The 25,027-nt window shown below is 46.9% G+C and overlaps 1 protein-coding gene across 37 annotated transcripts in view; it reads right to left on the bottom strand.

Annotated features, from left to right (window-relative positions):
• Positions 1–1,417: 1,417 nt before the first annotated feature.
• The window catches only part of SEC31B (SEC31 homolog B, COPII coat complex component), a 30,235-nt gene continuing 6,625 nt past the window's right edge, over positions 1,418–25,027 (bottom strand). For 4 of the 37 annotated variants that reach the window (XM_070559069.1, XM_070558892.1, XM_070558896.1 and 1 more), the window contains 23 exons: positions 21,645–21,840; positions 21,346–21,441; positions 20,280–20,423; positions 19,769–19,911; positions 18,810–18,909; positions 18,517–18,678; positions 17,524–17,658; positions 14,389–14,619; positions 12,384–12,458; positions 12,022–12,120; positions 11,567–11,666; positions 10,864–11,042; positions 10,466–10,592; positions 9,940–10,085; positions 9,023–9,196; positions 8,352–8,513; positions 5,187–5,364; positions 4,449–4,763; positions 4,133–4,191; positions 3,677–3,823; positions 3,271–3,390; positions 2,738–2,809; positions 1,418–2,509 (listed from right to left, as the gene is read on the bottom strand). In XM_070559069.1, coding sequence (XP_070415170.1) covers positions 2,330–2,509; positions 2,738–2,809; positions 3,271–3,390; positions 3,677–3,823; positions 4,133–4,191; positions 4,449–4,763; positions 5,187–5,364; positions 8,352–8,513; positions 9,023–9,196; positions 9,940–10,085; positions 10,466–10,592; positions 10,864–11,042; positions 11,567–11,666; positions 12,022–12,120; positions 12,384–12,458; positions 14,389–14,619; positions 17,524–17,658; positions 18,517–18,678; positions 18,810–18,909; positions 19,769–19,911; positions 20,280–20,423; positions 21,346–21,441; positions 21,645–21,840 — 3,340 coding nt within the window. In that variant the 3' untranslated portion in view covers positions 1,418–2,329. Of the gene's footprint in view, positions 2,510–2,737; positions 2,810–3,270; positions 3,391–3,676; positions 3,824–4,132; positions 4,192–4,448; positions 4,764–5,186; positions 5,365–8,351; positions 8,514–9,022; positions 9,197–9,939; positions 10,086–10,465; positions 10,593–10,863; positions 11,043–11,566; positions 11,667–12,021; positions 12,121–12,383; positions 12,459–14,388; positions 14,620–17,523; positions 17,659–18,516; positions 18,679–18,809; positions 18,910–19,768; positions 19,912–20,279; positions 20,573–21,345; positions 21,442–21,644; positions 21,841–22,738; positions 23,245–25,027 lie in introns of those variants that run through there. The other 33 variants (XM_070558978.1, XM_070558989.1, XM_070558942.1 and 30 more) reach the window with 15 other exon arrangements.

The raw sequence follows: 25,027 nt of genomic DNA, 5'->3' as shown, positions 1-25,027 counted from the left end.
CTGGCTTGTTCCACCAACTAGTAAGTTACTGTGGGGTGAGTACTGGAACCCAAGCCGCTTCCCTCCTCTTGTGTGTTCTTTAGGAGCCCATCTGTCTCAACAAGAGGACAGAAACAGGGAGGTCCTGAGAAGTGACAAGGACACTAGTTGGGCGGGGGTGGGGGGGTGCAAAACACTGTCTCCTTCCTGTCCTTGGCCTGTGAGCCTACACACAGGCAGGGTTTTCTTTTCTTGAAAAGAATCCCAGCCTCAACTGGCCTTAGCAGCAGGTTAGGGCAAAGACAGAGATAGGGTCGTGCTCTGTGCTGGTGGTGCTGGTGGTGGTGGGAGGGGAGGGCAGGCCAGGGCACTCGCCTATTGTGGGTCTGGATTGGATGCTTCCACTCATTCATTTCCTTTTAATTAACCTGCATTCCTAGAGGAGAAATATTTATGTTGGCTCCCATAGAGGCAATCCGCAGACTGGAAAGAAGGGGAAGAAAGCCTGCCTTAGCAAAACAATATCTCTAAAGAGCTCAAGAAGAGAAAATAGGAGAACAAAATGCCATTAAAATAGCCTTCTACCCCCACTGGAGTCAATGAAAACTTCATTTCACATGCTAATCCCTCACTCCGCCCCCTTCTCTTCTCACAACACCTTTTCCGAAAGTGTTTGGGAAAAGTCTTCGCAGTCAGTACACAGCTCCCTGCAGCTCAGACTTCTCCTTGTGTTAGTTCAGGGCCCCAAGTGGGGCTCTCACTCCAGCAGCGGCTTTTTTCTCCCCCCCTGTAATTTAAACAAAGACTTCAGAGTTCATCAACCTCCCACTGAAATTCACAGCTGCTGAACAAACTAATCCCCTCTCCCAGCCTTTCTTCCCTTCAATGGGCTCTTGGCTTCAAAGACACTTTGGGAAAGGACTTTGCTGGGGCTCACACTGCTTCATCAATAGAAGTTAGCGCAAGTATTATCTGAAGAGCAAGTGGCTTTACAAACAAATACTGCCTAACAATCCCTTCCTCCCAAACACACACATCTAGCCTGCAGACATGATGGGATCTACAACAGGATTAGAGACAGTAGCCCCTGGCTTCACACCCAGCCTCTTTGTGTGCCCTGAAGTGGTGTGGGGAAAACCCTGGAGCTGCACATCAGGCACGGATGGAGACAGACAGACAGACAGACAGACACACACACACACACACACACACATACACACACACAGCAGAGTGGCCACAAATGTTGCAAGGAGAGAGGCTTGCAGCCTAATTCAGTGACACCCTCCTTTCTTCAACTCTCTTGACTCCCCATTTGTCCCCAAGCCTCTCCCCTGCCTTAATAGGGTATAGGGAGCAAGAACAAAGAGGACTAGGAAGAAGAGAGATAAGGGCAAAATAGGACCCAGAGGAGAAAATAACTGGGAGATGACTCAGGAAACCAAATCAAAGCAGCTTTATTGCAAATTAAGTCCATCTGTGCTTCAAACGCAGCGTCCAACCATAAAGGTGCAGCTAGAGAAGGCAGCCCTGAGAAATGCTGGGGCTGAGGGGCAGAAGGGCCTCCAACCCTTGAGGAACAGCGCTAGGAGAGAGCCTTTCCTTAATATGGTTCCTCTTCCAGAATTGGGCTTATAATCACAGAATGCATGGTCTAAGGCCTTGGGCCAGTGCGCAAACGGGTCAAATCGGGGGCCGTTCCCCACTGGTAGTGCACCCCTGCCACCTTCCACCTAACTTGGCTCACCCTTAATAATGCTGGCAGCTGAGAAGTTCCCTTTAAAAAGGGTCAAAATTCCTTCTCTTAGTTTTGCTCAGCACCCATCCCTCATGTCCACGACTTGTTCAAAGAGTAAACAACAGTCAAATCTATCCTAGTCTCCATGGCTCAGAGAAATATGGACCTGGAAACATGAAGTCAGAGGCAAGGAGAAGGTAAGGCTCATAACCCACAGAAAGGGAAAAACAAAAGACCCACAAGATGGGTACAGCAGAGGTAGACTTGGAAGTAATGATCCTGCCACCCTCTCAGAAGCCACTTAAACAGAATATCCCTGGAGGAGAAGACACCCTGCTCCAGATCCAGGAGCGCAGTATTAGGGACAGTGAAGAACTAGCTCTACACTCTGCTCAAAGGCTGAGAGAGCCATGGGCAGCTCCTGGCAGGCCAGGCATACAGGGGCAGAGAGCAGGCCCTCTGCTGGTTTGGAGCCAAGCCTACAGCATCAAATACCAGGCAGCAAGGGAAGAAGGTTGGGAAAAACAAACAGAATCTGTTCCAAAATTCTCCTTTTCCACAGGGAGAAGTGAAGTAACAGTAGAAGTGGCCTCCTGGCAAGAGAGACTGCCTGGTTTACACATGCAGCTTATGAGCAATGGTGAGGACAGCCTTCAGCACAGGCATGAAGCTGGAGACCTCACTGAAGCTGCTGCAGCCCACCACCTGGGCATGCACTGCGAGGCCCTGCTCAAAGCTTCCTGCATCCACACATCGGGCAACCTCGTGGAGCCCAGCCAGGACATGAGGCGAGAGCTGTAAAGGGATTGACCCTTAGGTTAGTAAGCCCAATCCAGCCCCTTCCCCGGCAGCAGGGAAGAGATATGAGAAGACTTAAGTTCTGGAGCCCAGTCCAGACAAGATGTATGTATCTGGTGGGGAACTCAGGTCAGTGAGACCTAGGGGAGGGGACTCTGGGCTCCCATTGGCCATGGGTGATGGTGGAAGGGCAGAAGGCAGAGCAGCACTGTGAAGTGCACTTACTGTCCCCTCGTAGAGCTTCTCATATAGACATTCCAGACGTCGGGCTGCCTCATCCAGCTTCCGTTTTGTCTTCTGCAGGGAGGGAAATGGATTCTGACTCCAGCCACTAAGATTAACACTACATAGGACTATAAAGAATCACAGTATATTAGAGCTAGAATGGTTTAATGCTACTTCTTTCATTTCACAGAGGAGGACTGGAGGCCCAAAGAGGGTAAGTGACCTGCTCAAGCTTGCACAGCCAGTGAATGAATGACAGGTTTCCTTACTCCTGGTTTCACCCTCCTTCCAGTCCTCTCTGCTGCCTTTCCAAGAGTTAAGTCTTGATACTATTGGGTCCAGCTACAGAGGAGCTGGACTTCAGAAGCGATGACCCCTCCCCCCACTCCACACGGACATCAAATAACTATAAGATACAGACAGCATGTCAAGGGACAGTGAGAAAAGAGTCACACAAGGAACAGGGCTATAGCTAAGGGGTCTGGAACCAGCTCGGGTGTAAGGGGGGCATTGTGGTAAACGTTCAGACTTACTAAGTCAGTGGCAGACAGGGAACAGCGTTGTAGAAGCGCCTCAAAACTGGTCTTCAAGGGCTGATGCTCTAGGGGCAGCTCCTTCCTTTCTATCTTCTTGGGTAGCCGTTGCTGAAGTTGCTGAACAAGGAGCAGGGAGATAGGAGAGACAAGCAAGCCGGCTTCCCTAAGGACCAGTCCTCAGTGACTCAGTGTCACATTGCTCCCACTAGAGCACAGCAGAGTGGCGGAGAGGGGCTCTCTCCTCTGCAGCAGGGACACTTGGTATCTGCCCCTCCACTCATCTCCTTCAGCTCAGAGTCGGCCTCCACCCTGAGGAATGAGGCCCATCCTCATGCTCCCTGCTCTTCCACACCCAAGGAAGGCCAGAGGTTTCCAAGGGAGGGGAGCACATTGTTCTTGTCACCTGCAGGCTGAGTTCTCCTGGCGCTCCAGGGGGAGCATGGCCCATACCAGCAACAGGGGGCTGGGAAGAAAGGACTCCTTGTGGCTGAGGGGCGAGGCACATAACTGGAGCTGTAATTGGTGTTGGGGGCATAAATGTCTCTGGTAACTAAAGAGAGAGAAAGAACGGCACGTGAGTCTGAGCTGAGAGACTCTTTAGGCCCTGGTTTGAGGGAGTGGCAGAGATTACAAGTGAACAAGGGGACAGAAGAGTAAGTGGGGAACTGGGAAGTGGGGAGACTGGTATATGTACGTAAGAAGGGAAGAGGAGGGGACCGAAGGGAAGACAATGAGTGGAGAAAGAGAGAGGACAGAGTGCAGCCTGAGAATGGGAAGGACTGGGCTGCATTCTGCAGGGAACTAGAATGCAAGCCATTGGTGAATGTATGAGGGGGTGGGCGGGGAGAGATGCACTGACCTTTTTCCTCTGGAGATTTCCCCTGGGAGCTGGAGAATTTTTCAAGGAATCTTGAGGTCCTGTATAGTACAAAGATAGAGGTCTTAGGGGCATAGTCAGGAACACTGGAAATTTTTGGTCTGAAGGACAGCAAAATTATTTCAGTTGGAGTCCATCACACCTCCCTCTGCAGACCAGCCATACACTCAGTTGACATTCTGCAACCCAAGGGTCCCCAGTTCATTGGCTTGAGGAAGAGACTCCCAAGGTAGTAGTGGGGAGGGGAGGAGAGACAGGCAATGACCTAGACAAGGGAAGCCATGGAAGGAAGACTGACCTGGATAAGGAGTCAAGATGCCAGTGGTTGGGAGGGTGCTAGAGCATGGAGCTCCTGGCCCTCCTGGAGGGTGTGCCACAGGAAAGCTGACAGGAGGGACTGGGGGTGGGGAGCTCACAGGGCTGAGACCTGGTGGTCTCACAGGAAGCAGAGGGATCAGTCGAGGAGTCTCAGGCAGAGAGGCAGAGCCAGGCTGCATGATGTCTGGGGGTGCCACAGGAGGAGGTGGACCCGGAAGAGGCCATGTTCCAGGGAATCCCATGGGGTTAAGATCTTGTGCCCTTTGACCTCTTAACAGCTGTGGCTGAGATAAAGCTGAAGTGGAACAGAAACAGGTCATTTGCCACCAAACTTCAATGTGGGAGAGACTCAGAGCATATCAGGGAGGAACAGGGCAGCAATAAAAAAGAAACTCTAATAATAATAAATGATTAATACATGTGTGTGGAGATCCATCATTCACAAAGTAGTTTTAACTATATTCCTTATTAGACCCTCAAAACAATCCTGTGGGGTTAAAATGACCAACATAACAACTACTCTCATTTTTCAAAAGAAACAGAGTGGCTAAGTATATTGCCCACAGGATAAAGCCAGTAAGTAATAGTACTGGGAATTCAGACTTCAAATTCCAAGCTCCTCTCACTAGATAGATATAGCGCTTCCCAAATCCAAGCTGGCCATGCCAACTGTTTTCCTCTGTGCTCTTCCCAGACAGACCTTCATTCAGTCACTCACCAGGCCTTACCCTAGGGCCCAGGGGCAAAGGCTGGGCTGCCTGGGGCCCAGGTACCCTGTAGTCACTTATATTCTGCATTCTGGAGCCCTGATAAGGGCTAGGATGGGAAGGTGTCAAGGGCATCACTAGTGATGACTGAGGTGTGAAAATCCTTGGCCTTTGAGATGGAGCTAGAACCTGTGAAGAGAAAAAAGGGTCAGCACTTGGAAAGGAAAAAAAAGGTAAGTAATTGAAAATAGAAAAACAGTAGAGAAAATGAAACAAAAAGCTAGTTCTTCAAAAAGAAAATCAACAAAATTGATAAATCTCTATAAAGACTGACAAAGAGAGAAGACACAAGTCATCAAGATCAAGGATGAAACAGGGAATATTACAACAGACCCTGCAGCCATTAAAAAGATAATAAATAAAAACCACAAATAACTTTACATTCCTAAATTTGACAACTTAGAAGAAATGGACCAATTCCTCAAGAACCAAAAACTACCAAAACTCAGCCAAAATTAGATAACCTGATTAGTCCTATAACTATTAAAGGAATTAAATTTGTAATTAAAAAGCTTTCCTCAAAAGAAATCTCTAGGTCCAGATAGTTTCACTAAAGAATTTTACCAACACTCCAAGAATTAACACAAAGTTTAGACAACCTGTTTCAGAAAACAGAAGAAGGAACATTTCCTAAGTCACTTTATGAGGTCAGTACTACCCTGACGGCAGCACCAGACAAAGACAGCACAAAATAAAACTACAGACCAATATTTCTCACAAACTTAGACACAAAAATCCTCAGCAAAATTTCAGCAAATCAAATCCAACAGTGTATATAAAAAATAATATACTACAACCAAGTGGGATTTATACCAGATCATACAAGATTGGTTTCATATATTTAAAAATCAATCAATGTAATCTACCATATCAACAGGCTAAAGAAGAAAAATCATTTGATCATATAAAATGATGCAGAAAAAACATCTGACAAAATTCACCACTGATTCATGATTCAGTACACTAGGAACAGAAGGAAAAACTTCCTCAGCCTCATAAAGAACGTCTAGAAAAAGCCTAGAGCTAATATCATACTTAATGGCAAAAGATTGAAATTTCCCCCCTGAGATTGGAAACAAGGCAAGGGTTTTCATTCTCACCATTCTTATTTTAGTACCACAACAAGGCTAGAGAAAGTAATTAAACACATAGAGATTGGAAAAAAAGAAATAAAACTGTCTCTATTTGCAAACAATATGGCTGTCTACATAGAAAATCCCAAGGAATCCATAAAGAAATCCTAGAACTAATAAATGAGTTCAGGAAACTCATTTCTGAACACTGAAAGGTCAAAGGATATGAGATGAACACACAAAAATCAATTGCATTTCTATAACTGACAATGAACAAGTGGAAACCAAAATTAAAAATGCAACACCATCTGACTTCAAATTACTCAAGAAAATTAAATACTTAGGTTTGAATTGAACAAAACATGTCAGGATCTATATGACAAAAATATGAAAATTAAAATCCATGCAAGGCAATAGTGCACATGCATGTCTGCACGCACATAAAATCACAGATGCACACACGTTTGTGCAAGCACACCTGGCTCTGGAGAACGCTTGCAAGCATTCTCTCTACACAGCCAGGAGGCTTTGCACCCGTTTGCAATTAGGCGCGTGCCCTGGTCGGGGATGGGGGAAGGAGTGGAGGAACCAAGCACACGCATTTTCTTTCTCATTTTCCCCCTCTCCCCCAAGACTCTCTTTTCCACTCAAGTTAATACAGGCAGAGATGTCAAGGATGACCAGGAAGAGGGGAACATCAAGATTCCCTGAGCGCAGCAGTTCTCTGGAGCTGAAGGACCTGCGCTACCTCCACCCCCTCATAAAAAAAAAAAAATCCATGCAAGGAAAACTTTATAAATTGGACCTCATAAAATTTAAAATTTTTGCTCTGTGAAGGACCCTGTTAAAAGGATGAAAAGACAAATTCTTACATAGCTATACACACAAACACACACACAGGAGAATATGTAAAACTGGTGAAGTCTGAAACTACACTATGTCAATTTCTTGGTTTTGATATTGTACTGTGATTGTCTGGGACATTGGCATGGGGTAGGATGGAGTTGGGATGCATGAGGCTTCCCAGTACAGTTCTTTGCATCTTCCTGTGAATCTATAATTATTTCAAAATAGAAAAGAGAGAGGGAGAAGGGGGAGAGAGAGAGAGAGTAGGGAAGGAGAAGGGAGATGAGGGAGGGAGAGGGAGGGGGAAGGTGGGGGAGGGAAGAGAGAAAATTAGAGTGGGAATTAAAAGTGGAACAGGTTGAATCATCAGAGCTTCTTCCTGATACCTCCATCTACAATCTCCCTAGGATTTTGTTCCCTAGCCCCTCTAGTAGGCTCCTGGTGTTACGAGTTAACATAAGTTAACAGCACCCTGCCCATCTGGGGACTATGGCCAGGAACCTGGAGGTCAGTCCCACCACTTCACACACTCATTGAAACTATCGCCAATTTCTGTCAATTCTACCTACTAAATATCTTAAATCCAACCTCACTCTCCAGCTTTAGGTCATTCATGTCCTCATTATCTCTTGCTCTGGCCTCCTAACTGCGCCCAACCTTGCCCTTCCTAGACACACAGCTAGCCCTTCTGCTGCATAAGACCATTCAATAGCTCCTGACCACCTTCAGGGTCAAGTCTGAGCTCCTGAGCACAGAATGCCAGGTCCTTCCTGATCTAACTCTTACCTGTTACCCCAGCTTCATCATACTCATTCTGAATATTCCCTAATCTGAATATTCCCTAAACTTCCCCTGCCCCCCAGAGTAAAATGTTTTCTTCTGTGTGATCTCATGACAGCTTAACCCCAATCATGGCATCTATGAATTCTACTCTAATTATTTTTTACATATCTATCTTTCCACTAGACTAGGAGCTAATTAAGGGCAAAGATCATGGTTTGTGCACCTTTCTGTTCTAAGAGCCTAGCAGTTGTTCAATAAAGAGTTGTTAGAAAAATAACTGAGTTTTTGCTGTATGAAGGCAGGAGTTTTCATCATTTTTGTTCACTGATATATTCCTAGTGCCCAGAACCAGGCCTAGTAGACACTTGGTAAGTATTTTTGAATAAATGAACAAACGAATGAACAAGGCCTTACCTGGTGAGAAGGTTGGAATTCTGATCTGTAAGACTGTGTCTCTTTGGAGTGAAGGGTAGCTCCCACAACAACCCGGGGGAAGGGGAAAGGAGGAGATTGTTGGCCCGGGACACCAGAACCCTGGGCATGAAAAAGTCGATCTCTCAGCTGGTGAACTGGTAGCTATAAAAGTTATAACACAGAAGAACTGTGTTAAGCAAAACTAAAACAAGCAATCATACTCTCTTCTGAGCCTGGCCCCACATAGCATTCAACCTTCAGCTGAGTCTCTACAATCTAACCACCTTAGACGACTCAAAGGTGCCTAAGCCCTGCCAAGCCTCCCTTCTTACTGTTCTTTCTACCCAGAATGCCCTACATCTGTGGGGAAGCTATTTGTCTTTGAAGGTCCAGCTCAACTGTTTTACCCACTGCAAAGCCTTCCTCGACTTCTCCAGGCAAAACCAGCCCCTTCACTGGAGTCCCACAGCATTTGGTAAAAGCTTCGGTTATGGCACTATAAATTACTAACGTCTGCTTTTCCCCCAAGAGATTGTGAGCTTCCTGCAAGACTAAATCTTATTTATCCTCAGAGCTTCAGCATTTAGCATAGTGCTTGGAACATGGAAGTGCTCAGCCAGTGTTAGATGACTGAATGAAATGGTTTGCTCTCTCCACATGGCCCCACTCACCTGAGCACAGTCACTAGGTAGGTAGCTCATAGCAGTAGCCAGGCTGCCCTGAGCTGCCAGGAAGGTGGCATACTGAGTGACTCTGTAGGTTGTGGCAGGGCCCGGGTTCACCCCATTAGGACCCCGTAGTAGCTCCAAGCTCCTGTTAAGGACCATCACCTTCTCCATCAAGTCCTATAGGAACAAGGACGAAGGCAGTCAGCACTCTTCAAAGCACATCCTGCTCTCTAAGCCCAGGAAGCTCACCCAGGGACTTCCCACTGTGGGTATGAGGGCACCTGGCCATAGCCATGTGGAGGCAGCAGGCAAGGATATACAAGAGACATGACAGTTAGAGAAGGGCCACTTGGCCTCCCTTCCCAAGCTGCTAGCATTGGGCTCGACCAGGCCCATCTGGATCTTAGAATCTCGTACATCTCTGCCTCTTTTTTTGCTCTCTTTACCCTTTCTGTTAGTACATCATCAATTTCAGACTCTGTTATACTATTGTTTCATGTGTGACTTTGTCTCCCCATAAGTCTGTGACCCCCACCTTCTCTGATCACCTGCAGAGTGAGTATCTGTTATAATTTAGCTCCACAGAAGCTTTCATAGCAGCTAATAGAAGGCCCAGGGCCTGACAATTACTCAAATATAGAATAAACTTGTATAACCAAACCTGAAGTGGGAAAAAATTATGAAGATTAATACCTAAGCAGCTGCCGCTCAGTCTTCCCCAACTGAGAAGGAGGGAAGGAGGTGATAGCTTATCCCTAGGAGAAGGTCCCAGACACTGAGGGTCCTTCTCTCTTCCCTAATACCCTGATTTCAGCCTGGGTACCCAGAAGACTCACCTCTGATGTCCCTGCACATTCCCACTACTAGCCTCTCTTAAAGGTCTTGTATGGAGGGACCAGGGCTCCACAGAGAAGGGATACCTGTAGAGCCATGGGGGATGAAGCCGGGTGGCATTTGGCCCAGCACTCCACCAGCCGCTCCACACTCCCTGAGCACACATAACAGAGTGTGGCTTCAGAAGTTAGTGCTCTGTTGCCTTCCTGCTCCATGCGAGTACCCAGCATGTCTGCAGAGAGATGGAAACGTCTTTAATGTCACAGGTTCCCTGTGCTCCTCCTCTTTCTCCTGTTTGGAAATAGGTGGAGGACCACGAGCTACGGGACAAGTAACCACAGCGGTGTTGCGCAACTGAGGCTAACTCTGCTCTACAGTGAAGGGCAAAGCTCTTGCATCAAGATGTGACAAGAAAAACAGGAAAACAAATGATCCCTATGGAAAGAAGGGGCATGCACTGTGTCCCTGCTTCTGAGCTGAGCCAGACCTTGGCCCTGACGACATGACCTGGCCTCCCAGAGCTTGGGCTGCTCCTCTACCTCTCCCCTCAGGGTGCCCATTAACTCCATGCTGGAGTCACATCACTCCATCCTGAAGCCTAGGGCCACTTACCACAAAGCTCAGGGAATTTCTCTGGCCCTGAGTATGTCAGTAGCAAGGCCAGTGCCTCTCTCCAGTTCTGCAGGCTACAGGCACACACCATATCCTTCCAATTCTTCTGCACAACACAGGCTAGAAGCTGTAACAGGCAAAGGGGGCAGGAGGCCATCAACCATCCATCCAGCACAGGCAGCAGGAGTCACACACAGGGATATGCTAAAAAAAATTTCACTCATGAGTAGGCTTCCTGTTAGACCACTGACTAGGGGCTCGAGGAGAGGTAGGGGTGGTTAGAGTGGAAAGAGAGAGAGACAGGCAGATCCTCTAAACACTAGTCCCAAGGTGTGGGCATCCACCTGACAAGGTCCAAGTAAAGGCCTCCCCTCCTCCCCTGCATGGTGGGCAGTTACCGAGGAGATTCTGGTTTTCTTCTTGGCCAAGTAGTACTCCTGAGTTTGCCTCAACAGATCTGCACCCCCAGCCTGGGCCAGGATGATGGCATCAGCAAAGCGCTCTTCCTTCAGACACAGCTCCACAGCAGGGCCCAGTTCTCCAAGCAGGAGAGCCTGGCTCAGAAGTCCATCAGTGTCTGCAGGCAGAGGCATCCCCTCCATATTAGCCTGCCCTCGGACCCTAGCTTCCTGTCTCCTGCAGAGCCCAGAGAACACCTCCTATATCTCTGTATCACTCAGCCTCCCTTGCCCCAAACAAATTCCCAAGTTTCATTCCTCAAAACAAAATGTAGTGGGGTGTCCTGGGGTGCTCAAGTCCAGTGATAACTCTGTAAGGACAGGACCCAAGATGAGGGAGAGACTCAAGTGGCAGTATCACAGGTGTGATGTGTGCAGCTCAGCCAGAACAGGGTCACAGTCCTTTAAGCAAGAGTACAGAAGGACAGAAAAAATATCTTGGTAGAGGGCCTTCCATAGGAAGGACCCATCCAAGAAAATCTACAGCCAGAGAGAGCTCTAACTGGTAACAGAATCACCCAGTATTTGTGATGATGGGAGGGAGGCAGGAGGCAGGGGACAAGAAGGAAATGTCCTCAAGTCCGAAAACTCTGATCCCACCTACTCCTACACAGAGGGTTTCTCTCCCTCAGGGTCAGGCTACCTTCTGTGATGGGGATCGCCCATGGAGTCAAGATCTGAGGGATCAGCTCATCAAAGAAGGTTGAGGAGGCAGAGGCTTCTTCCGTGGTGTGTCTGGAGGCCTGTACAAGGAAGGGCAGAGGTGGCTACTTAAGAAATGAACCGTGAAGACAGAGAGCTGGCTTAGTAGTTCTCCCTGGGAGCTCTACTATTTGGCCCTCAATGGGTAAAGCTAAAAGAATAACCAGGTAAGGTTTGGGAAGGGCTCTAGTTCATGGTTAAAATACAGCTCCACTCCAGCTGAAAAGCTTATGAACTCTGTGTCTCACAGTGGCTCCAAGAGAGTGAGGAGTTTGAAGACTTCTACAGAAGGTGAGCACCGCATGAGAGCAAAGCAAAGGGCCAGGGAGGGGAAGATGCCCAAAAGGTAGGTCTCCTGGGCTACCCTAGGTCCAGCTGGCTGGGTTCTTACCACACCTGGCTGTGGAAGGCCTGTTGTCTGTTACTGCTTCGGTCATCTCCCTTGGGCTGAGGACTCTCAGCCAGCCCCACGTCACTCTTCAACCATGTGGCCACCTGCAGGGAAAGACCTATGAGTAACACACTTCCCAGCACGAGGTCAAACAAGCATTATGCTTTCTTCCCACTTCCATACCCTACCAACTGGACTCTCTAAGATGTTTGAGCTATTTTCCGGGTAAAAAGCCTAACTCCAGGAGGTAAAATGTCTGTATACACATTAATAAAGCCCAGGAAGAGGTATTCTGAGATGGTTTCCAGTGGCAGGATTCTCTTCTTCTCTGCATCAAGCACATGTGTCTGATGTGAAAGCAGCTTACCTTCTTTTGAAGCTCATCTTTACTGTATCCCAATAGCTTCAGGAATTTAATTCTAGAGTCTTGCTCTAAGGTCACCTAAGGAACCACAGAACACAGAAGTCTCCATTAAATGAGTATGAATGACCCTCTCCTACACCAGCTGGTCATCTGTGCCAGTGTACCCTCAAACATAGTTCTTTGTACTACCAGAAGTGCCCTACTGAGGCCAACATCATCTCTTCCCTTTTCTCCCCAGATCTGAGTCCCGCTGGGCTGTGGGCATAGTGTTAATAAAGCCCTTTTCCCCTTCTGCATGAGAACTGGACCTTCAGTTGACTTCCTAAATCTGTTATCCTGGTAACTTGATAAGAGTAAAGTGTCAGCTATGTTTCTAGGCAACACTGCTTGTGACTGGTAAATTTGATCTAGACTGGAACTATCTGAACTATGATCCACGTGGACACCATGCTCTAGGCTTCCCTGATTGCAAGGACTCTTGTAATTGAACAGATCCCTTGCAGGGACTCTAGAAGCTATGCTTTTGGAGTTGGTAAAAGAGATATTGCCCCTTGAGGGCGTAAGGCTTCTGGGCCAGGGCAACTTATGCACCTGCCTGATGTACATCTCATCTCCTTGCACCTGAGCTGTCATCTGGGGAACTGATGGAGAGAACTCTAAACTGCTGCAAGGACTCTCACAAAAGAGAACCACCTGATGCTGCCCTGCTGACAAGCTGTGGTTCCCGTCCCATATCCTTCTGAGGATACTGATGCCAAGAGAGCCTACAGTGGTCTTGTGATTCTAAATGTCTCATTGAAAAGACTGCTGGTGGAAGCTGCATGGATATAGTAAACAAAGTCAGCCTACCCACTCAGTGTTGCAGATCCTGAAGGCTGAGCCTTCAAGAAGCCCTACCCTAATCTGGGTTAGCTGGCCTGGGCTCTTCATTTATCCTACACAGAACCATGAATTCTGACTACCATCTTTCTCATAGTCTCTCAGGGCTCCCTCCTTCTTCCACACTCTTCTTTTGGAGATGTTCATCCACATTTAGCTTCAAGACCATCATGACGGACAGCTCTTAGGTAGCTTTTCGACCAGACTCCCCTCTGTCCTATGGGCACCGCTGCCTCCTTTGTTCAGCAAAGTAAAGGCTGAACTCCTGATGACTCCCTCTATTCCAGGACTATTACCTGTATCCTGCTTATAACAAAAGCATCATTTCTTACTCTTCCCACACCATTTTCTAGCTTCACTCTATAGCTGATGATCTTTCTCAAATCCTTTTCTCTTTTCCAGATTCCTGGTGTCTACCTTCATAAAGTCCCACTATGTTTGAAGCAAAGACCCCCAAGTCCTTCTTAGACCACACAGGGACAGAGTTTGTCCTTCTTGTTTTATTCTTTCCTACAATCCCAAAGATTTGAATAATCCTCTCACTGCCTGTCCAATCAGTTATTTCTCTTTCTTCCTTCACTCCTCTCCTCTCATTTGCCCATTTCCTCTGACAAGTATAGCTCTCCTCCTGGTGTCATAAGCAACTTGAAATTAAATTAGCACTGGAACTGAAGCCATGCTTCCAGAGTAGAGCACTGAGTCCCACCACAATGACTTGCCTTGTGTGACTTGAAACAAACTCAAAGCCTTTTCATGACAATGTACCCTTCCAGCCAATCTTTTTCCCTTCTTCTCCTTTCCTACCACCTTATCTGCCCTTTGGCATGGTACTGTGAAAGCCTCCACCTTGGCTCTGGTAAAGTAGCCAGGACATCGCCAAGAGTAGCAACAAAGGCAAAAGTCACTTGCACTCCTCAGGTTCCCTAGCTGTGAATGGTCTCTGAGCCTCTGGTAAAGGGTGAAGATTTTGTGTCTACAGGGTGGGTGTCATGTAGGAAAAAACCTAATAGGGGTTAGAGCCTCTAAAGTCTGGGTCACAGTGTGGCCATGCATCTCCTGGAGTTGAAAGTGGTTGGAATACCCAGCTTTGGGGAAACACTTCTGAGTAGCCAGGCTTCAGGCTTCTTACTTTCAGGAACTGCCAGAGCATCTTTTCGCTTTGCAGTGATGCTCGTTGGACCTTGTTCTGACAATAATTCAGGAGATTTCCTGATCCCAGGGCCTCCTGCAGCTCAGCTGACCGCATCAGGAATTCAGATTCTGTGGTGACTTGACTGATGAAGACGAGGTGGAGGCAAGGCTGTGGCACCTGATGGGCAAGTGTGTTGAGGAGGCCAAAGGTAACCAGCTTCCCCCCAAACTGGTAAGGAAAAACAAGATGGGTAAAGGTCATACCTTCAAGTTAAAAATTAACACCAAGTCAGGATCACAGGAAAGGCTATCTATTGGTTGACCCTAGTATTGGAAATCAATAATAAGAGAACTCCTGGGGGTGGAATAGGATCAGGAATTGAGTACGGAATGTGTTCCTATACCAAAACCACCTCTGCATTTTTAGCACCATCAGCCTAAAACTGCAGCACATGGTACTCATCTTCCCCTCACCTGCCCTGGTACCACCATTCTCCAAGTCACCCGGACTAAACACCTTGGCATTATCACAGACTCTTTAGCCAAGCAACAACAAAGCCTTATTTTGTTCAATGTCTCTTACGCAGGTCCCTTCCCTGTCCCATTCCCAGTGCTAGTACACCTAGATTACTGGAATAGGTTGCTAGCCTCTCGGTCTTCCTCCTCCAATCCAAGCCTTAGACTACCACCCTATACCTGCTGCTACTCAGGAGCTTATGTTTTCACAAGGCCACAGGAGAGAGCTTAAGCTCCTCTGACTGTAATGCACAAAATCCTCCAAAATCAGGACCAGATCTGCCTCTCCAGCATTTCTCTCCAGGCTCATTTATGTGATCTCTCCACAGCCCCAAAGTGCCCGTGTCTGTGCCTTTACCCATCACAACACCCTCACCTGAGCATCCTCTTCACCAAATTAGGCACTTTATATAAAGCATCTGGCACAAAAGCAGACCTGAGCAAAGTTCCTTTACTCCAGCAGTACTCCCCGTTGGCTGCACACGAAAACCACCTGGGGAGCTATCCAAAGCCGCCAGGCTGTAGCCCAGACAATATATCAGAACCTCTGGGGGTGACACCAGGCATCAGTATTTTTTAAAGTTCTTCAGGTTATTCCAATTGCAGCGTGGTTGACAACCACTGCTTTACTCCCCCACCATTCACTACTTCCCTTCCTAAGACCCCCTCCTTAATGAACTTTCCCCGTCAGAATTCTTCTCTTGACTCCTATAGCACAAAATCTACACGAGATTAGTGCTAAATAAAACCATCTTAACTTCTGATTTGTATAGTACTTGATAGTTTTACAAACTGCCAACATATATTCTTATTTGAGGTTCATGCCAACTCACTAACATAAGCTGAGCAGGTATTTCTATCCCTATTTTACAGATAAGAATACTGAAGTCCTGAGGCAAGTTACTTGTCCAAGGTTACCTAGCCAATAAGTGACAGAGTTATAGTAGGAATTCAGGTCTCTTGACCTCAGAATTCTTAACCTCACTTCCTTTTCAGTGCACTGGTCTTACCTCCCTAATAAAACTACTGACTCTGAAAACAAGAACCTCTACTTTTATACATCCGTTTTTATCTTTTTTTTTGAGGAAGATTAGCCCTGAGCTAACATCTGCTGCCAATCCTCCTCTTTTTGCTGAGGAAGACTGGCCCTGAGCTAACATCTGTGCCCATCTTCCTCTACTTTATATGTGGGATGCCTACCACAGTATGGCTTGCCAAGTAGTGCCATGTCCCTACCAGGGATCTGAACTGGGGAACTCCAGGCCGCCGAAGCAGAACGTGCACACTTAACTGCTGCGCCACTGGGCCGGCCCCATACACATCCATTTTTAATTCAAATCTAATATTTAAACCATTGAGCTAGGTGCTCTAGGGCCTTGCTACTCCTCACTCAGACCAGCAGCAAGGGCATCACCTGGGAACTTGTTGGACCAGCAGAATCTTTGGCCCTACCCGAGACCGAACAAACCAGAACCTGAATTTTAATAAGACCTCAGGTGATTTGTGTGCACATTAAAGTTTGGGAAGCACTGCTTTAGGGATAAAAATAACAAGAAGTCCCTATCCTCAAGGAGTCTATTACTTAGTGGGGTATCCAGACATGTATATGAATAACTTTAGTAGAGTTAGAATGTATTGGGGCCGGCTCCATGGCCGAGTGGTTAAGTTCGCGCACTCCACTGCGGTGGCCCAGGGTTCGGATCCTGGGCGTGGACATGGCACCGCTCGTCAGGCCACGTTGAGGCAGCATCCCACATCCCACAACTAGAAGGACCTGCAACTAAGATATACAACTACGTACTGGGGTGGGGGCGGTTTGGGAAATAAAGCAGGAAAAAAAAAAAAAAGATTGGCAACAGCTGTTAGCCCAGGTGCCAATCCTTAAAATAAAAAAGGAAGATTGGCAACAGTTATTAGCCTAGGTGCCAATCTTTAAAAAAAAAAAAGAATGTATCATTACAGGAGTATAAATCTGTGAGATTACGGAAGTGAGGGTACGTTTGACTTGGGTTGAAGATGGGCATCATGCGGGGAGTGGTATTTAAGTGAGGAACATTGAAAGGCTTCAGTATGATTCACTGGCCCAGGAGAGAAGGTGAAGGGTAGGGTACAGGCAGAGGCAGCAGAGTTGATGAATTATCTGTGGAACAGAAAGGTGTCATATGTAACCAGAGCATAGGGAACACATGAGGATAGAAACTGGAAAGGTAAATGGGGCCTTGTGTATATTTGGCCTTGAGCCTATAAGCCAATGAGGGTCAAAGGTTTTTAACAGAGGAGTGACAGGATGGAATCTGCATTTTCTTCCTTCCTGCTCTGTATTCTAACCCATACACTACCAGTCCAGACATGTAAGAGTGAAAGAAAAACTAGGTGGAACCTCAGGCTGTTCTCCATAACCAAGAAGTCTACAGCAATCAATTCCTTTTAGACGAGACTGGCGCAGCAGGCAGAGTGAAGGGGTAGTGAGGGAAGCTATCATAACTCTCTGCTTCAGCGTTAAGTAGGACCTGATCTGAGACACAGGCAGTGGGAATAAATCTCCTACAGAACATAGCTCCATGCTGCAAACACAGTAGGCTTAACGAACACATAGACACACACACACTACACTTACAGCAAATGAAACTCCTGTTGGCCTTCTCATCCATTTGGGGGGTCTTTTCAAGGGAGGTATCAATGATGCTTGAGCTACTTGCTCTGGCACCTGCAATGGTGGGAGAGGCTGGCCTTTGCTGAAGGAAGAAGAGATCTGAGAGTAAAAGGACACCTGCATCACCAGCTGGAAGCGATGGTTTAGCCAGTAACTCTACCTACAAACTCCATTTTGGGAGGAATCCATGAGAGACTCAATTTGACCCACGAAGGCAGGACTCCCATATTCTAGGAGATGGGGATGGGACTGCTAGTGAGGACAGAACTCTTGGGAAGTCTACTGCATCCAAGGTCTATAGAGTGTGATACAAAATGGATCTATAGGAGAAGGCGGTAAGACAGTTCATACTTCCAAAATAATGGTCCCAGCATGGAGTCCAGTGTCCCTGAAATACCACAGGGAACATCCAAAAATAAAATTTACAACAATATGGATGGACTTTGATGGTATTACGCTAAGTGAAATAAGTCAGATGGAGAAAGAGAAATATAATTTCACTCATATGTGGAAGATAAACAAACAAACAAATGCACAGATACAGAGAACAGATTGGTAGTTACCCAAGGGGAAGGGGGTAGGATAAAATGGGTAAAGGGGGTCATTTGTACAGTGTAAGACGGAAATTCTGAGACTTTTGGTGGTGAACACAATGTAGTATATACAGAAGTTGAATTATAATATACACCTGAAATCTATATAATGTTATAAACAATGTTACCTCAATTAAAAAAATGTAAATGAAAACATGGGGGAAAAAAAAGAGTCCAGGTGAAGGTTTCCTTTGTATTGTGGCAGAAACTGACATCCTCCCAGGAAGATGGGCTACTCTCCCAAACCCAGGGCCCGGGCCTCCCAGTCTCCAGTAGTCCCCACCTTTCCAAGGCCATATGTCCTCTCTGCCTCCAAACAGAGACAGCCCCTTCCCTCCAGCATTCTCCACCTAGCCCTTCAAACCTTGTCAGCTTGTCTCATCTGCTGGACGTCCCAGCTCCTACCCATCACAGAGTACAAACTGATCCAGCCGTCAAAGGAGGCAGCAGAGAACACTGGAGGGTCTCGAGGGCACCACTGGACATCAAAGCACCAGCTATTCTGTGTGGGTAGCTTATATACCACCTAACATGAGGGAACACAACCATTAAGGAAACTCTGACTTAGGTAAGGCAACCCAGAACACAGAGCTGCAGTCGGGATTCCTCTACCCGCTCATCTCCCTTCCCAGCAGGCCCATAGGAGGGCCAGCCTACCTCACTGCTCCCCAGATTCCAGCATAAGATCTGATTATCTTTGGCACTACTGAGCAGCAGCTCAGCATCAGCCTGGCTCCATGACACTGACAAGATCCCCCTAAAAAGGGAAGAAAGAGGAACTAACATTTGTTGAATGCCTATAAAAGGGTGCCTTATATATCTGGGATAAATCTCATCCCTATAAAATAAGCATTCCAATTTCATTTTACAAATGAGGAAAATGAGGCTTTGAAACATCGAGTAACTTTCAGCAGTCACAGCCAAAACCCAAGTCAAACCCCAGAGCCTGCGCACTACACACTCTACCACTCTGCCTCCCAAAAGTCACTGCAGGATGGCCTGCTTCTTTTTCCTGATAGTACAGTGGGGACTATGAATCAGGCAAACAACTATCCCTTTGGGTGCTTTTAGGCCGGGAGGGCAGTGAGGACCTAATTCTCACAAGTCTGCAAGGAGGTAATAAAGGCAAAATGGCCCTTTAGTCAGAAAGAACAGACCATGGGGCTGCTTTCTCAGCTGTCGGCCCAAGAGCTACAGCTTCAGAGGCAGGCCTATTCACAGGATAGACAGGAGCCAAGGTTATTTTATTAAGAATAAGTCTTGGAGGAAGCAACTTTATCATCTAAAGAAATGAGCATTATCCTCAGATCAGAGCGTGGGCACTGTCCCAGGGGGACTAAACACTGGCTCCAATATTTCTCATGACCCCTTCCCCACTCACATCTCTAGAAGTTAGATGGAATCTCAGGCTCTTCTCCATAACTTCTGGGTCTAAAGGACTCTTCTTGGTTGGGGTTGGAGGTAGGACTGGGTGACTGTGTGTTCACTGGGATGGCTTTAAAGCCAGAAAGGATGTTTGGTAACTAAAGTGAGGCATAACTGCCTCCTACCCAGGTCAGTTATGCACTCCCTTCCTCACCCTCCACCAAGGATGTGGATGGAGTTTGAGATGCTACCTGCTGTGGCTCTCCAGCACCTTCAGGGGTGAGGAGGCAAAACGCAAGTCCCACAGCTGAATCACTGGGAGATGATCATCTTCCGAGCACAGCACCAACTGGGTGGCTATGTCTGGGTGCCAGGCCAGTCCTGAGCAGTGCATCTGTGAACAAAGCAGACCCCAATGGGTGATGTAACCTGACTCTTTCGGTTATGAACCTTTTCTGCCCAGTTGTAAGGGGACTACTCTGAGGGTAGATTTTGGGTCTCTCCTATGTGACTCGGAACATCACAGCCATCAAGGAATAACTGATGACCCTGAATAAGTAAGGACCCTGAATAAACAGAGCCTCCAGATCAGCTCTGTTTAGCTTCCCTAAGCTTTCACTCTCAATAGGAAATCTGCTAAGGGGCTGAATCCACCTGGGCAACAACGAAAAGCAGAACCCTGGCCAGGGAAAGAGCAGTTCCAATGGCTACAAATGAGAGAAAAGCCAGAGTCCAAGCCTGAATTCTGCCTCCACGACTCACCCTTTTGCTGTGATCACTGACTTTGAGGATAGGTTCATTCTTCCTGAGGTCCCACACAACTGCCTTGCCGCTGGGGTGAGCAGAAGACAGAATGTGTTGAACTTGCCGGTTCCAAGAGAGTGCCCGGATGTCTTCTAGGGGCTGCTGAACCAAGAGACATCTGCTGTTCCACTGCTCCCAAGCACCCAGAGAAAGTCCAAGAGTAAACATGGGGCTTCCCAAACCAAGACAGTCTCAGGGAGCTAGGCGTTGAACTTTGCGGACAGGATCCTTTAGGGTACTGGTGTAAGAAGCTGAAAGAATGGCAGGCACACTTGGGTTTTACTCCTATCCCAAGGTGTTCCTGAGAGGACAGAGGCAAGATTTAAAAGCAGCCCTCTTGTCTATGACAAAGAGAGAGGGCGAGAAGGAGGAAGGTGAGGGAGGGAGGGAAACATAGACACCCAGGAAGCCCAGAGAGAGTGAGGCAGAAAGAATAGCCATTGCTACTTTTAGGGCATCAGGTTCTATCAAATTCACACTTAACTTACCTCATGATACTGTAAGCATAAGATAGAGAAAAGCCAGGAAGCAAAAAGATGGGCCCAGTTACAGACTGACAGACAGGTACACTCAAGAGACAAAGATACCCCAGACCCCCAAATGCACGGGAGAACCAGACACAGAGCCAAGGCTGGCCCTCCGCACACAAAGGACAAGGGTATATCTGGGTGTCCTACTCTTGCCCCGTCTCCGCTGAGGCCAGAGCTCTACCTAACCCTGCCTAAGCTATACTATGATAAAGAGTATTCTCACTCCTCCACTCAATGTTTGTTACTCCTCACCCTTCTTCATTTTCCTTCCAGAAACTCCTAGGATGGTTAATGACCACAACCCTCCCCCCACCCTTACCCTTCCCTTAGTTCCTGCTATTATCTGGCCGGTAGCATGTTAGTCGGTGGAGCTTTACTGCCCTCCAGTGGTAAAGACTGAAATCTCCTGTGCTCTGGCTGTCTCCAGAACCCAAGACTTTCCCTGGGAAAATCAGCTGCACACTCTAAGCAGACAGCCCTGAGAGCCTCCTCACCTGTGACTTGGATCCTGGGGTCAATGGCACACTCAGGTTATTCAAATCCCAAATGAAGATTTCAGAATCACTGGCCCCTGAGGCCAGGAGATTGCCCTGTATGAAGAATAGGCCTTTGGAGATACCCTCCCGGGAAGAGATGAGAGCAGGAAAGAGAGCCCCATTTGGGACTGCTACAGCCTCCCCCATAACAGCCTGGGGAAGGTTCAGAGTTACAAACTGGAGGTCACAAGTGAATGCTTCCATTCAGATCTGTTGCTCTATGGCTTGGCCATGTCTGACCAACTGAAATGCAGTACCTGGAAAGGATTAAAGTCGAGGGCTCTGACAGCCCCGGTGTGCTTCTGTCTCTGGGAAATCACAGGCTCCTTCCCCGATGACAGGATGTGGGTCACATTGTACAGAGTAAGCATGCCATTGTCCCCGCCGCCTGCAATAACCCCGGAGCCTTCCAGAAGCCCAGTGCCAAAGATCCCCCAGATCAGCTTGTGAAACCTACAAAGAGGAGGAACTGGCATCAGCACCAACTCAGGTCCCACAGCAGTAAGCAGAGGGTAGGTGTCTTTGTCAGCCTCTGCCGTTATGCAGGCATCCCCACCCCTAGCTGGGGCCTCCCCGTCTCCCTCATTTCCCAGACACAGAACAGAGGTCTCCTCTGCCCCATCTTGCCCCTTCTCTGAATAAATATTCCATCTGTGTTATACTAGAAGCCAGGAGGCCATTGCCTTGGAGTTGTGTGGGGAGACTATTTTTAAAGTTACTATTATTGGGGTTATATAGGCCCAGTGATAAATACTTCGAATAGATTACTTCACTTAATCTTCACAACTCATCAACAACTAACACTTATTGAATACTTGCTATATACCAGGCACTGTTTAAGTGCTTTACATGGATTAGCTGATTTAATATTCAACAAGCCCATGGAGTATTATTATTAACTCTATTTTCAGGTAAGGAAACTGAGGCACAGAGAAGTTATGAAACTTCTGTAGGAAGTGGCAGAGTCAAGGTTCAAAGCCAGGCCCAAGTTATTTCAGAGCCAGAGTTCTTTTATTTTAAATTATTTTTATTTTAATTTTTATAGCAGTAACATTGGATTATAACATTATATAACTTTCAGATGTACATCATAATATATTTCGAATTCTGTGTAGATTACATCATGTTCACCACCCAAAGACTAATTATAGTCCATCACCACACACGTGTCCCTAATCACCCCTTTGCCCTTCTCTGTCCCCTCTTCCCCTCTAGTAACCATTAATCCAATCTATGTTGCCATGTGGTTTTCTGTCGTTTTTATCTTCTACTTATGAGTGAGGTCATATGGTATTTGACTTTCTCCTTCTGACTTATTTCACTTAGCATAATACCCTCAACGTCTACTCACGTTGTCATAGATAGCCGGATTTCATCACTTCTTATGAGAACCAGAGTTCTTAACCATCATAGAATGCTGTCTTCTATTTAGAGGAAGATCCAAACTCTTCTATACCTGACTCAAAGCAGGTTCCTGAGACCAACAATTGCCATCCCCTCTTCCCTCTCAAGCTGGAAGTGAGAAAAGACCCAAGGACCTCTCCACCTCATGCCTCTCCCGTGTGACTGGCCCACTGAGCTGCTACGTGGCTGCAGTGGGCCAGCCCTAGAGACAGAGAGGCACAAAGAATAAACACACCACTTGGGAAACACTTTTCTGGCCTTCTGAGGATGCTTCTAACAAGACACTGCCAGTGTCTTGCAGAAAAGAAAAAGGTGGACCCTAGGCCCTCTGCAAAGCCTTAGGGAAAGCATGTGAAATCTCCAAAGCCTCATAGATGGTCTGTCCTACATTTCACAGCTGCTAGCGAAGGATATTTCCACAGCCCTTCAGAGAAGCCAGATTTCACATCAAATGATTTCATTAGATCCCCAACTGAAATGAAATGTTCCCACACCTTGGGACAGTCAGCAAAGAAATTGAGTGGGGTGACTGGGCAGGAACCTGTTTGGCCAGTCATTAGAGCAGAGCCAACCTGTCAGAAGTGAGGAGCTAAGCACCAGTTAGGACGTCAGCATCTGAACAAAAGAGCAAAGGTGACACAAATGGTGGCTCTAAAGCTACTGTCAGAAAGGCTATGTTTTCTAAGGTTGCACTGATTTTAATGTGTTCAGAAAAATGTGGCAAAAGAATGTGTGTTCCATACTGGCTCAAGAGGTTGCCATGACATCCAGGGGCTAGAGCTCAGTGTGGGCAGAGGGCAAGTTAACGAGTAGCTAGAGAAGCCCATAATAGGTCACAGAGGAATTGGAGGAGGGTATGGCCAGTGAAAAACTCACATGGGAATGGTAGAAGTGGTCCAGTGACCTCAGTGTGGTCAGAACACATGACCCAGAGACCACAGTAAAAGGTACCTGAGACCTCAAGGGGGTGTCACCAAAGGGTTGAAGAAAAGGGCCCAGTTACTTTAGAGTGACCAAAATGCAGAACATAGGATGTGACTAAATGATTTTCTTTCGGTAAGCATGTATAAAGTACATTCCTATTGTTAATCACTAGTGAGGGTGAAGCTGGAGCCCAAATAGGACACGATAGCGAACACCTGGGAGAGTGGGTACAACTGGGATGAGTCAGGCAAGGAAGGGGACTTCACTATTCAGTGGGCTCAAGGAGTGTCAAGCATCTCTGCTCTGCAAATGGACAGGGAATACATAGGTAGCTCTGTGTGTGCATGCGTGTGTGTGTAGAGAGAGTGCACAAGCATGTGAGCAAATGTGACAAACTCTTAACAGCTGAATCTAAGTGAAGGTATATGACTGTTCACTGTAACATTGTGCAACTTTTCTATGTTTTAATATTTTTTAAATAAAAAGTTAAAAAACAAAAAAGATGGCCTTTGACCTGAAAATAGGAGCTAAGAGATTTAAGGAGGGTGTATAGGGAAAAGAGTTTGTATAGCAAGGTGGGAACTTTCAAAATATGAGAATACAGGTGGAAGTCTCTGATAAAGAGGTTCGCACGATAATGATGGCAATGATGGAGACCATACAGCCTCAGAGAATGATGGCTGGCACCTAAAGAAAACACTGGTTCTTTGATTCTCACCCAGACCTCGTGAAGCAGAATTTCTAGAGATAGGCCCTCAGAGTCTACATTTTTAACAAGAGCCCCCAGGTGATACTAACAAGCAGCCAGGGTTGAAAACCACTGTGCTACAGATACGTGAGAGTGCATACCGGCCTAGAACACCACAGGAAGAAGCTGAACTTCATCAAGACAAACCCAGCCCTAACAACCAGCTCATGGCTATGCTTCTGGCAAGAAAAGATAAGGCTGAAGAGAAGAAACTGAGATGTCTGGGACCTGAATGTAGCACCAACTAAGCTCCTCTGAGGCCAAGCTTCAGCTACCTTATGATTAGGAATATGTGCTGTATAAATTCTTGCTTCCATGATTTATGTACTTCTCTGTTTTGGATTTTGCTTTTATTTGCTTAGTAAGTTTCTTTTTGAAAAATCCCAACCTCACGCTAGTGAACTAAAGTGAAATAGAGTTTGCCCACATCCAGGCCAAAAGAGCTGAGGAAATCTAAGTTTCCTAAAAGTCAAACAGCACGCTGAAGGTAGTGCTCCCAACTGGGGAATGAAGGCAGTGGAGTGGAGCAATAGCTGTCCAAGAGGAGAACTACTTTTCTGAATG

Source organism: Equus przewalskii, chromosome 1, assembly GCF_037783145.1.
Source record: "Equus przewalskii isolate Varuska chromosome 1, EquPr2, whole genome shotgun sequence".
NCBI classification, from domain to species: Eukaryota; Metazoa; Chordata; class Mammalia; order Perissodactyla; family Equidae; genus Equus; species Equus przewalskii.
This window is presented reverse-complemented; position numbering and strand designations above follow the sequence as displayed.